The following is a 14,449-nucleotide window of genomic DNA, read 5'->3' as shown; positions in this document are numbered from 1 at the left end:
AGTGCAATGAAAAGGAAGTTAGAATTCTGGTTGCAAAGCATTGAAGTTGAAAGCAGGAACTATTTCATACTCACCTTTAATATCCCATGAATTAATCTGAGGCCTTACAAGAAAAAGAAAAATTTACAGGACCATTGGAGTAAAAAGGCTATATTCATGAGATTAAAGAAGCAAATCAGGGAACTTAAGACTCTACGACTCATTTAGTTATTGATTAAAGAGAGAGTTTATTCAGAGTTTTTCAAATACAAACAAAATAGCATGTTTTACTTTTTTTTTTTCACAAAGTGAATATTGAAATAAATGTGGTACAGCACAGTATAATAACAGACAAAAGAAATAAGATCTAATGCCTGAAAAAAGGATAGAAATATTCCCCTTTACTTCATAAGTATATCATAGCAGAAGCTACTCAGAGAAATGTAGCATGTTTTGAATAATATTGAAACACAAAGGCTTAACTGTAAAGGTCTGCATAAACACTGACAACAGATTGAGGGCATAAAGAGTTTATGCAGACTATACAAAATACTGATAGAGTGGCTTATTGGTACATTTATTAGGTTTAAAGTATGCTTTATAAAGTGACAATACAGTATTTTAAATGTATATTAAAAACAGAGGAGTAATGCATACCTAAACCTCTGTACAGTATTTGTGACAATTTTATATGGTTGTGCATGGGCATGTGTGTGAATGTGTATGTCTCTATGTGCTTGTGTGCTTTCAGAAGCACCATGACCTACAGGGAACATCTGCAGGTTACCCGACTTCTCAACATAATACTGTTTCTACTAGCCCTTTTGACTATCTGAGTCCTTATCTTTAAAAAAATCTAAAACCCTTGTGTGCATATATAGATTTGTTTTGCCTGCATATATGTTCTACATTAATAATACTCTATGGAATAGAAACAACTAATACCCTCTCAATATTTTTAGCCTTTGGTCCATTTTTTCCCCTATCATTCTAAGCGCTCATTTCTTTTGTAAATCTTGTACAACCCTTCCACAATACATAATGTTTCTGATTCCATTGGATTTCATTTCATTAGCATTGTACTAATTAGAACCACTATTACACCTTTTGAAAGTAGCTGGATTTTTTAGTACCTCCAAGCCCCTTCAGCCCATCTTCTCCTCTCTTTATTCTTGGTGGCTCCATCTTAGTATGGGTATTGCTTCTGCTTCTTGCCAGAGAAGCAAGCTAGCCATGTGCACAGAAGTATGGCAGCAGCAGCACCTGCTCCTGTGCAGTAGTAGGCCCAGCCGATTTCACACTTACCTAGAGACACAAGAAGGGAAGAGAAAAGAGGCACAGATCAGGATGATTTTGTAGGAGGTTCTGTATGTGTGTTCCTAATGTACAGAAGTGACATTGAAATACCCACTATAAATATGGTATACTCAAGCAAATGGAATGAAAATGCATGCTGAAAATTATCTCAAGACTGAAGAAAGCAAGAATGGTTTCTTTGCACTTCAGGAAGATCTTAGGCCTATGCCTCCTGCCTCCTATGGCCACAGTCCTAATGAAGAAAAGGAAGAATGGCAATAATCAGGATAGAAAAGATGAAGCTATTAATCTAATTTAAATCAACCAAACTCATGCATAATGAGGTTCCTTAGGAAAAATTCAAAATAGAGGAAATCCTTCTGAAAAGGACCACTCTATGGAGGAGACCCATTTGAAGGATAATGTTGAAGTGAATACTGCTATTTACATGTAATTGTTAAATTATGCATACAGTCTGAACTGGAGAAGAAAAATTCTTAGGTTCTTCTGAGGTCAACACTTACCTTTAAATTAAAGCACCATGTAAATGAGAACATAATAACAAAGTCCAAATGATCTCTAAGACTTGGCTTAGTCCTTGTACTAATAATAGCATCCACAATACTAAAAATACAAGTAGTAAAAGAAAACAGGAGCAATTATATTAATTTCAGAGAAAGCAGATTTCCAAGCAAGATGTTATCAGGAATAACGAAAAGTATTAACAATGATACAGGAGTCAATTCTCTCAAAAGACATAATAATCCATAAATGTGTATGCACCTAACAATAGAGCATCAAACTACGTGAGGCAAAAACTGACAGATTTCAAGGAGAAATGGATAAATTCATTATCATAGCTGAAGACTTCAATACCCCTCTGTTAAAAATGGATATAGGTCCAGCAGGTAGAAAAAGCCTGTAAGGATATAGTTGAACTCAACAACACCACTAATTAATTAAATATAATTTACATTGCCAGCCTACATCTAAGAACAACAAAATACACATTCTTGTCAATGAAGATGAAATATTCACCAAGATTTTGGGCCATAAGAAAACTTAACACATTTAAAAGAACAGAAATCATACAATCTCTGCTTTTAGATCACAATGGAATTAAATTAGAAATAGATAACATAAAAATGACTAGAAAATTCCCAAAATTTGTGGAGATTAAACAACACACTTTTAAATAACACATGTGCCAAAAAAAAAAAAAATCTCAAGAGAAATTTAGAATATTTTGAACTAAGTGAAAATAACACAACTTGTCAAAATTTGTGGTTTCAGTAAAAACAACACTGAGAGGAAAATCGAATGCTAATATTAGAAAAAAAAGAAAGGTCTAATATTAATTATCTGTTTCTATTTTAGAAACATAGGTTTCTAAATAGGAATTAGAGTAGACATCAATGACATTCTGTGAGGCCAGCATTACCCTAACACTAAAACCAAACACAGATATTACAAGAAAAGAAAATTATAGTTAAACATCTCTCATGAACATAGATCCAAAAATCCTAAACAAAATATTAGCAAATTAAATCCAACAACATATAAAAAAGAATTATACACAGGGTAGGGTGGGGGTAAGGGGGAGAGATCAACGAAAGGACTTCTATGCATGCATATAAGCATAACCAATGGACACAGACACCAGGGGGGTGAGGGCATTAGCGGGGTGGGGGAGGGGGGTAATGGGGGGTAAGGACACATATGTAATACCTTAATCAATAAAGAAAAAAAAAGAATTATACACCATGACCAAGTGATATTTATCCCAGGTATAAAGGCTGGCTCAACAATTTAAAATTAATTAATACAATCCATCACATCAACAGACTAAAAAAAAAAAATAATCACAGGATCATGTCAATAGATGCAGAAAAGTATTTGACAAATCACTCATTCACTAATGACAAAAATTGCCAGTAAAACAGAGGGGAATTTTCTCAACTTGTTTAAAAATTCTTTAAAAAAATCCTATTGCTAATATTATAGTTAATGTGAGAAACTCAAAACTTTCTCACTAAGATCAGGTGCAAAGCAAGGATGTATCCTCTCACCTTTCCTTTTCAATATGAACTAGAATCCTGGTTAATGCAATAAGGCAGGGAAAGAAAACAAAAGCTATACAATTTAGGGAAAAAAATAAACATGTCTCTGTAGATAATATAATTGTCTATGTAGAAAATGTGAAAGAATCCACAAAATACTCTGGAACTAATAAACAATTATAGCAAGGTTGTAGGATACAAGGGTCATATATAAAAGTCAATTATTCCTTATATACCAGCAATGAACAAGTAGAATTTGAAATTGGAAACAAAATACCTTTATTTTTATTTTTACTTTTTTTATTGATTAAGGTATTACATATGTGTCCTTAGCCCTCTATTGCCCTTCACCCCCCCCCCCCCCCCATTCATGCCTTCACCCCCCTGTTGTCTGTGTCCATTGGTTAGGCTTATATGCATGCATACAAGTCCTCTGGTTGATCTCTCCCCATTACCCCCACCCTCTCCTACCTTTCCTCTGAGGTTTGATGGTCTGATTGATGCTTCTCTGTCTCTGGATCTGTTTTTGTTCATCAGTTTATGTTGTTCATTATATTCCATAAATGAGTGAGATCATGTGATATTTATCTTTCTCTGACTGGCTTAGCATAATGCTCTCCAGTTCCATACATGCTGTTGCAAATGGTAAGAATTCCATTATGTAGATGTACCACAGTTTTTTAATCCACTCATCTGCTGAATGGGCACTTAGGCTGTTTCCAAATCTTAGCTATGGTAAATTGTGCCGCTATGAACATAGGGGTGCATATATCCTTTCTGATTGATGTTTCTAGTTTCTTGGGATATATTCCTAGAAGTGGGATCACTGGGTCAAATGGGAGTTCCGTTTTTAGTTTTTTGAGGAAACTCCATACTGTCTTTCTTTCTTTTTTTTTTTTTTAAATATATTTTATTGATTTTTTACAGAGAGGAAGGGAGAGAGATAGAGAGTTAGAAACATCAATGAGAGAGGAACATTGATCAGCTGCCTCCTGCACATCTCCCACTGGGGATGTGCCCACAACCCAGGTACATGCCCTTGACCGGAATCGAACCTGGGACCTTTCAGTCCGCAAGCCGACGCTCTATCCACCGAGCCAAACCGGTTTCGGCCATACTGTCTTTCATAGTGGCTGCATCAGTCTGCATTCTCACCAGCAGTACACGAGGGTTCCTTTTTCTCTGCATCCTCGCCAGTACTTGTCCTTTGCTGATTTGTTGATGATAGCCATTCTGACAGGTGTGAGTTGGCACCTCATTGTCATTTTGATTTGCATCTCTCAGATGATTAGTGACTTTGAGCATGTTTTCCTATGTCTCTTGGCCTTCCTTATGTCTTTCGAAAAGGATCTATTTAGGTTCATTGCCCATTTTTTGATTGGGTTGTTTATCCTCCTTTTGTTAAGTTGTATGAGTTCCCTGTAAATGTTGGAGATTAAACCCTTATCGGTGATAACATTGGCACAGATGTTCTCCCACGCAGTGGGCTTTCTTGTTTTGATGATGGTTTCTTTTGCTGTGCAAAACCTTTTTATTTTGATGTAGTCCCATTTGTTTATTTTCTCTTTAGTTTCCAATGCCCTAGGAGCAGTATCGGTGAAGAAATTGTTTTGGCATATGTCTGAGATTTTGCTGCCTTTGGATTCCTCTAGTATTTTTATGGGAAACTTATGTTTAAGTCTTTTATCCATTTTGAGTTTATTTTTGTGTATGGTGTAAGTGGGTGGTCTAGTTTCATTTTTTTTTTTTTGCATGTATCTAATTTTCCCAACACCATGTATTTATTTATTTATTTATTAATGTACATGGTTGTACATGTCTTTTTATTTAGGGTTTGGGCTTTTTGGATAAATACCCAGAAGTGGAATTGCTGGGACTTTGTCTCTTGTTATAGCCTTTGTTTCAAAGTCCTTTTTGTCCAGCATGAGTATTGCTACCAGCTCTTTTGTTTTTACTTTCATACCTTTTCCCATCCCTGTACTTTTAGTCTGTGTGTGTCTTTTGATCCGAAGTGAGTCTCTGATAGACAGAATATGTAAGGAGATTGTTTTATTATCCATTCAGCCACAGCTTGTCTTCTGATGGGAGCACTTACTCCGTTTGCATTTAATTAAAAACCACTGGATCCTCGGACCCCGTCCACCCTGCACATTGGGGAGCTGCCTGGCCTCACCCTCCTCACAGAAGTCCCCGGCTTGTCACTTCTCCCTGATTAAGCAGGCCAAATATGGATTCGAGGAAAGCATTAGGCATCCCCAAGGAGACGCACCACTGGGGATCTGGGCTACTGGAGACCCAAGGGAGGCTGTCCTGGTCAGGATGCAGCAGAGGGCCCGGTGTAGACTGGGATAGGGTCGGGGGGGGGGGGGGGCAACAGCCTTGACCTGGACCCTCCATGCCTAACCCTGCTAACCATACGCCTCCTCCGAGACCCAGTGTGGATGGGGGTGGGAGGCAGGGGCTCCCCTTGCCCTGCCCACCCTGGGAAAGTGGCCTCGGAGGGCAGGGACTCACCCTTGCACCGGCCTTCAGCGGGGACACTTCTCTGCAATGGGCCGTCTGTGTGTTCTTGGACTTGGAGCAGTGCCCCTGCCTTCTACACCTCGGAGGCCAGTAGCAATCCCCCAGTGAGACAACTAAAATGTCTCCAGACCTTCCCAGCTTCCCGGGGCAGGGAGGGCTGAAACCCCCAGAGCGAGAGCTGATGGGCAAGGCAGGGGCCCAGACCTGCAGTGAGGATGAGCTGAGCTGAGCAAAGCCACGGCACAGCTTATCTTGCATTCTCTCCAACTGGGTTTGTGGGAACAGGTGTCAAGCACTGGGATTCAGCGGGTCTACAGCACAGGCAGCAAACGGCAATGGTGGGAGGGGGAGTGTTACAGCGCAAGTCTGGAGGGCTCGGAAGTGCGCTGTGTCCCAAGGCCAGTCCACCTTCCCCGGGCCCAGGGGAGGGGCTGCCAGGCTGTGGCTGAGGGTTGTCGGGGACCAGCGGCGAGATGAGGAATCGGCACGGAGCCTGGAGAGCATGCTCGTGGCATCGGGAGCCCCAGGCCCAGGTCCACACGTGCTGGGAGAAGGCTGAGGTGGCCTCCCCTGCCGCCGCCTCTGAGAAGGACACCAGCTTCTCTTCGCGGCTGCCCCATCACCTCCCGGGGCCCCAGGGCCTGGGACGGAGGGGGGCACCACATCCAGTGCTTTGCTCCAAATGCCAGTTAGTGGCCCTTCTGTCACTCTCTCAGGATGACACGTGTCTTCTATTGCTTCCATGTGAAAAGTCTGGTGGGCCCTTGTCGCCCTCACGTAATAAGCCACACGAGGGCTTTTTGCCACAAGGACACAACAAGGATTTCTTGTGACAAGTGTGGGACTCGGCTTCACCACGGAGCCCGGTCCTCACTTCTGCTCCGAGTCTGGGTCTGGGGCCTATCCGTGCCGAAGGGCCATGGGCGGGACCTCAGTCCCCATCTTCGGGGGTGTGCACACCTGGGTTACCTGGCAGCCTCCTTCGCAGAACGTCCTGGAAACATCAAACTGCAAGATTCATTCCAGGCCACAACGTGGACGCTGCCCGGGGAGGGCCAGGACACTGCCCCCGTCCCATCACCTGGGGGGCCCGTGGGCTCCGAGGAGCGGGTGTTTGAGAACCTGCACCCCCTGCAGGTTCTCAGCGGCAGCCGGGCGAGAGGCCGTGGCAACAGTGCAGGGAGCTGCCCAGACCACACTTTGAGGAAATTGCTGTGTGTTCTGAAGGCTGCCAACAGCTGGAGAGCCCTCTTCATGCCGCCGCGCCCCCCTCTCAGGACTGGCGGTCACACGTCCGTGTCCTCAATCCCTCCGGAGCCGCGGGGCCCAGGCACGTGGGCGCCTGCAGCAACCTTCTTCGCGTGGATTTGGTTGTGCTTTTACAGGAGGGAAGCCTAGCTTTTCACCCAAACACCCGAGGTTGTTTCTCCCCAGTGAGGGTCCCAGAGGAAAGTGAATCCCGGGGTCTCCGTGTTGACCGTTCCCTGCACGCGGGACGCGCACACGTACACAGACATTCACGCCCCGCCTCCGCACCTCACCCGGCAGGGCCGCCAGGGAGAGCAGACGCCTTCCCTCTTCTGTCCACACGGGGCCTGTTCTCCTGTCACTCTCAGACTCCTTGCCCCACAGCGCGCACTGGGGACACGGAGAAGGGCTGGAGGCGGGAAGGAGCGGTCCCGGGGTCCCTTTCTGCTGTTTGGCAGGGAAGCTGGGGCGCCCGCTCACGTGGGGTTAAGTGCGGTCTTTCCAGGGGATGGGACCCCAGGCCAGAGAGGCTTCGTGTCCATGAAGCTTCTTGATAAGGGTGCAGGCTGAGCTCCCCTTTGCCACCAGCCTGCAGGTGGCAAGCAGCCTTCTGATGTCCCTCTGGGTGGCATCTCTCGGAAGCCTTGTCCACATCCTGGGTGGTGAGTTCTTGTCAAACGTGGTCGGTGAACCCCGGCTCTGGCCTCGCAGCCTGAGCACCTGCGTAGCCCCAGCCAGGACACCGGCTCCTGCACCACCAGCCTGCAGCCGCCGCCACCACCACCACGGTCAGCAGCAACGCGATGGCAGCCACAAAGGTCCTGGATCTCCCCGCCTCGGCGTACGCCTGGGATCTCTGTGTTGCTGCCTGTGGTTCCCAGGATTGGTTCGCTCCCTTTCTGGCTGCTGACAGTCAGGTTCTGGTGCAGCAGCACATTCTCAATGCAGCAGCCAACGTTCAGGTGGGGGTTGCGCCGGATCCTCAGGTCGCAGACCACGTGGTACAAGCCCTGCGCGATCAGGAAGACTAGTTGCTGTTCTGCAGGGCCTCGTCCAGCAGGCTCCCAACACCATTTATTAAAGAGACTTTCTTGACTCCATTGTATGTTCTTGCCTCCTTTGTCAAATATTAATTGCGCATAGTGGTTTGGGTTGACTTCTGGGTTCTCTATTCTATTCCATTGATCTATATGTCTGTTCTTGTGCCAGTACCAGGCTGTTTTGAGAACAGGAAACACAATACCTTTATATTCGTACCCAAAAAGTAAAATAATTAGATGTAAACCTAACAAAATATATACAAAATCAAAGAACTAAATAAATGGTGAGGTATTTCATGTTCATAGAAAGGAAGAACCAATATTGTCAACATGTTAGTTCCTCCTAATTTGACCTATAGATTCGATGCAATCTCAATCAAAATCCCAGCAAGCTTTTTGTGGATATTGACAAAATGTTTCTAAAGTTTATGAGGGGTAAAAGACCCAGAAAGCCAACACAATATTAAGTAAGAAAAACAAAGTTAGTCAACTGACACTACCTGACTTCAAGACTTACCTACAGTAATTGGTGAAGAATAGACAACTTGCTCAATGGAATAGATGAGCGAACCAAGATATGGAACCCCATAAATATAGTCAACTGATCTTTGACAAAAGAGCAAAGGAAATACAATGGAGTAAAGATAGTTTCTTCATCAAATGATGCTGGAAAAACCTGACATCCATGTGCAATAAATAAATAAATAAATAAATAAAATTTAAAAAAGAAAGAAACAAAGAAACAAAACTAGACACAGACCTTACATTCTTTACAAAATTAACTCAAAATAAATCATAGATCTAAATGTAACACACAAAACTCCTAGAAAATAACAAGTGAAAACCTAGATGACCTTGAGTATGGTGATGACTCTAAATAGAACACCAAAGGTAAAAGGCATTAAGGAACTAATTGATAAGCTGGACTTCATTAAAATTTAAAAACTGAAAGACAGTATCAAGAGAATGAGAATACAAGCCACAGACTGGGAGAAAATATTTGCAAAAGACACAGCTAATAAAGGACTATTATTCAAAACAGACAAAAAAACTTTTAAAACTCAACAATCAAATAAACAAACAAGCTCATTAAAAATGAGCTAAACGTCTTAACAAATACTTTACCAAAGAAGACATACAAATGACAAATAAGCATATGAAATTATGCTCCACATCAGATACCATCAGGGAAATTCAATGAGATACCACTACCCAACTATTAGAATGGCCAAAATATGGAACACTGACACCACCAAATGCTGACAAAGATGTGGAACATCTCATACATTGGTGGTAAGAATGTAAAATATTACAGTCACAGTGGAAACAGTTTGCGGGTTTCTTAAAGAACTAAACATATTCTCACCATATAATCCAGCAATCATACTCCTTGGTATTTACCCAAAGGAGCTGAAAACTTATGTCCACACAAAAATCTGCACATAGATTTTAATATCAGCTTTATCCATAATTTTCAAAACTTTGAAGCAACCAAGATGCCCTCAGAGCTAGGACTCAAACCTGTACAACTTGTAAGAATTAAAAGTCACTGACTCAAAATATCCTGAGATAATTAAATGGGTTTCTGTATTCATTAATTATTTTTATTGTTATAGCATCCACGTTATTCTTTTTGAGTGCACAGTATGGAAGGCTTCTATACCTCTCATGGAACATTGTCTTTTCTTCACCAATTTTAATCAGTCTTTTAGTCTTATGATCTAATCAGAAAATACTCCAACAACAACTGGTTTCCTCTCTTTTCTTTTGTTCTTGTTTGTAAATTACATTAGACATAAACACATGCACCACCATACTTGAGTTTCATATTCATTGAACATACAATAAACCATAGATTGAAAGCCATGTCTCTTTTTTACAAGTCAGGTAGTTTTATCTTATTCATTAATAACTTCTCTATTAAAATATACAAAGACAGGTGTAGCATGCAATTTGATTTCCTGTCTTTATTGATGTTTACTAGAGGGGTAGGTAGCATGTGACCTATTTATAGATTAGAAGGCTAGGTGAGGCAAAGTAAAGTGAGTCATCGGCTTGTCATCGTAAGTAAAGAGTGGCAAAATTTGATTAAGGGCTTCCACATCTCAAAAGTAACTAGGGCATTACCTATGTACACAGACAATAAGCTGTTATTCAATTCTCAACCTACATGCCAGCCTTGATTTCTCCTTTCCCATATCTAATGATAATAATAGTTTTAAAATAGCAATTTATTGATTGATTTACTTACTGATTGTGTACAAGCTTATGTGTAGGTGCTGACTACCCAAAGCAGAATTTGCCTCAGCAGACCTCCCTTTGGTATGCCACTTGTGAATCTAATTGAATCCTGCTCTGATGTCTGAAGTTGGCCACAGGGTGTGTTGTTTCTGGGACTCTTGGGTGGTACTCTTGTGAAGGCTAATGTAAGACACTGTCTGTGATTGCTCCTCAGCAACCTCTTTAGAGCTACAAACAACCCACAGTTTTGTGGCTGCCTCTGCTGGGTCTGTGTGCTTGTGGGGAGGACCAGAACTGGGCCCAGGGGCAGGTCAGCAAAATCCCAAGTAACCCCTAGATCTGCCTCTGCCTGACTCCGCCCACTGGCTATCACTGAAAGAGCCCCGGCTGCATTCCTTAGTATGATGTCAGCTCCATGGAGTGGAGCATGGAGGGATTCCAGATGGTGGGGCTATTGCTTTCCCCCATAGTAGGGAGTGCTCTACCCAAGAAATATGGCATCTGCGGTATGGGAGAATCATTTAGCACAGTGATCTTGGTGGCTGTCCCTTCAGCTCTCTCCCCAGAGACACAAAATCCCAGACTCTCCTCATACAACTCTAGTCTGCTCCACCCTCCCTCTGCTGGAGCCCAGGGTGAGTGGCTGAGAATGAAATTTTGTGTGTTGGCCCTATAACAGGATGCTGGTGTCTGTAGTAGAGTCCTGTATCCCTCTGCCAGATACAAATCCTGCTGCTTTCACGGTCAGATGTTATGTGGCTCCTCTTCTAGACTCTGGTGCTCTAGGCTGGGGAGCCCAGTTTGAGGCTTGGTCCCCATGCTTCTCAAGGGGAACCCCCTGCAGGTCAGACATCCCTCCAAAACCTCAGCTGCCACCCATGGGAGCAGGGCCAGCCCTTTTCACATTTCTGCACTTCTTACCAGTCTCAATGTGGCTTTTTCTGTAAACCCTTGGTTATAAGACTTCTCTTCAGCTAGTGTTCAGTTGCTTATGATTGTTCTATAATTTAGCTGTAGTTCCAGTTTGGTCCTAGAAGGAGATGAATTTAACTTCCACCTTCTCTGCCACCATCTTGGATCTTCCCAAGACTATGAATTTTTTTTTTTTAAAATGTATTTCTTTATTGATTCAGAGAGGAAGGGAGAAGGAGAGAGAGAGAGAGAGAAACATCAATGATGAGAGAGAATCACTGATCGGCTGCCTCCTGCACAACCCCTACTGGGGATCAAGCCCACAACCCATGCATGTGCCCTTGGCCGGAATCAAACCTGGGACCCCTCAGTCCGCAGGCTGATGTTCTATCCACTGAGCCAAGCCGGCTAGGGCAAGACTATGAATTTTTAAATTACAGATTGAATACTATACCTTGAATTTCTTCACAGGAAAAATAGAGTTTTTTTCTTTCTGAGCATGAGTCATCGTTAAAACCTGGCTGCTCAAGAAAAAGAAAGTAGCATTGCATTTTACAGTAACATGAGAAAAAAGTCTTTTTGAGTATATGAGGATATTAGAAAAACACAGACTTTAAGTTCATATGTCTTAAACAGCACAGTAGTACATGAATAGTATTGGAACTAATTTAAACCAGGAGTTATGGTGCCATTCTTCCATTGCTTCTGTCTTTCCAGCCATGGCAATAAATGCTTGTTATTATAATACAAATAGGATGCCTTTTACCAGAGGTCAAGTTTTGTCTGTAATCTTTTCAGTTAATTAGAGAAGTAAATCTGTTAAAACTTTCTCTTTTGCTCCCTATAATGCTCCATCAAACAAGACTCTGAGTTGCTTGACTGAAAAATTGCTGCTTTCAACAATGGGGAATATTATTCTTGACAGATTAAATATATCAGTATTTTATATGTCAATAAAAGGACAGAAAGCAACAAATCACATCACATGCCAAGTCAATGGGAAAAAAAAATGTCATGGTGGCATCCCAGGGCAGTCCCAGAAAAAGGATGGGTAGGAGAGGTGTGGCTGATTTTTTAGGGTAGCTCAAGTTGGTTTTTAGTGGAGCTTTTATTAGTAATAGAGACAGAGAAAAGGGTACAAAGAACACTATCTTATACAAAGAACAATGGAATTTCAGTGATCATCTTTTGGGGACATTGTAGTTGAACATCTGCCTTTTCATTGATTTGTTTAGTGTTTCACAGCCTACTATGTATCACTGTATCTGCAGGCTTCATTTTTATGCTAGTATAATGCCTTAATCACAGCAGAAGATAGATAGACATTTGTGATGCTATACTTGTGCTTAGAAAAAAGATCTGAAATTAATAATCATACAATAGCTGTCATGTATAGAATGTGTGCTGGGTGCTATAAAGTTTAGAAGTGGCATCTCATTTAATTATTTTTGCCTATGATGCTTTCAGGAATTTAGAGAAGCAAATCTGTTTGTACTTTCCCAATATTATTCCTATTTTGAAGATGAAGAAATTAATATACATGCAGAATAAGTAACTTTCCCAGTATCACAAATAAATGGTGAAGCTTGAACTTAAACTTGGCTCAAACTGATTCCAGAACTTTTTCTTGTGCTCAGATTATGTATTAAAAATATCTATATCAAATGTATCTTTCCCATGTTATACAGTAATTTTTTAAAAATATGCTTATTGGTTTTAGAGAGAGAGGAAGGCAGAAGGAGAGAGAGACAGAAACATCAATTGGCTGCCTCTTGCATACCCCCTCCTGGGGATCGAGCCCACAACCCAGGCATGTGCCCTGACCAGGAATCAAGCTAGTCACCTCTTGGTGCATGGGACAACACTCAATCCACTAAGCCACACCATCAGACCAAGAACTTTTTTTTACCACTTTGAATTTATCAGTCTTCTTAGAAGATTCCAGGGACCTGTGTCCACCTTGCATGGTTCTGGTTATTAAAAGGGTACATCTTGCAGACTTGGCGCTCCCAATTCTTGAGCCAATGGAACCAAACTGTCACTGTCTTGGCAAACCCATCCCTTCTAGTGCTGTAGAAGACCGAAGAAACCCAAGTGACACTTAGAGAAATGGAATTGCACAGCTTTATTATGCTCTCAGTCTCAGCAGAGTCACCTCCAAAATCTGAGCAAACCATTAGTCCCCCAAATATGGATTATACTTCCGGACCTTTCGTGGGCTTTGCAAAAAGCCCCATGGGTTGGGATGGGGGTCTTGAGATCATATCTAAGGGCCTGGCCTGGTGCCAGCACTGATAGCCCCTCTCCGGGGGCTGTGTCATGGTTTATGGCCTCTGTGAAATGTAAGCATTTAGCTAACAGGTCTTGCAAGACCAGTTTGAGGAGAAAGGGGCAATGCTTAATTATAGGCTATCAAGAATGTACATTAGGTTACTGGCACAAATTCAGATTGCTAGTGCCTCCCCCCTCCCCCCGCAAATGTCTTATTTTCCCCATCATTAGAGGATGTAGGAAGTGGGGCCCAATAAACTTGCTTGATGAATTCAGATAACTGATTTTTTCTGGGTAAGAAACCAGCCATGGACACATACTCCTCACCCCACCCCCAAACTGGGGGTTTTTGACCATCCCTGACACAGTTTGAGCACAACTGATGAAGGACTCCCGGTCGTGGGCACACCCCGCTCCTGTGCTGGACTGCAGTCTGCCTGTGAACCCTCAGTGTTTGACAGGAGACACCATCCATCCTCACTCCTACCGAGAGACCTTGCCACAGCACCGCAACACAACCTTAACAGCACAGTGTTGCTCTGGTCAGCACCGCACGAAACACAGCAGCTCAGATTGTCCCGCCCTCTGACTAAAGCTGTCGAACACAAACCTCCATGGCTCTGGGCCTTCCTGTGCTTTCCGTTTGTACCTGAGCCCCACAGGTCCCAGCTGAGTGCCCAGCCTTGTGGCCATACGTGCCTGCGTCCAGATAGAATAAGTTGACTGCCTTCATTTATCAAGGCAGAATATCTTTCATCTTTGATATTTAATTTTTTTAAACATGTTAAGATATAAATGTAAAGTTTGTATAGAGAAGAAGCAGGCATATTAGATTTCACCTTTTTTTTTTTCTGTATAAATAATGAAGGCAGGAAGGTG

At 42.5% G+C, this 14,449-nt stretch overlaps 1 protein-coding gene across 2 annotated transcripts in view; it reads right to left on the bottom strand.

Moving 5' to 3' along the window:
- Window positions 1-213: 213 nt before the first annotated feature.
- Window positions 214-14,449, bottom strand: part of LHFPL6 (LHFPL tetraspan subfamily member 6) — a 243,909-nt gene continuing 229,673 nt past the window's right edge. The window contains exon 4 of one of the 2 annotated variants that reach the window (XM_081083002.1): window positions 214-1,284. In XM_081083002.1, the coding sequence (XP_080939128.1) occupies window positions 1,166-1,284 (119 nt within the window). In that variant the 3' untranslated portion in view covers window positions 214-1,165. The remainder of the gene's footprint in view (window positions 1,285-14,449) is intronic. The other variant, XM_081083003.1, reaches the window with a different exon arrangement.

This window comes from Myotis nattereri (assembly GCF_964212035.1).
Source record: "Myotis nattereri genome assembly, chromosome: 2".
Lineage (NCBI taxonomy): Eukaryota > Metazoa > Chordata > Mammalia > Chiroptera > Vespertilionidae > Myotis > Myotis nattereri.
The sequence above is the reverse complement of the archived record's forward strand: the minus strand, read 5'-3'. Positions and strand labels throughout refer to the sequence as shown.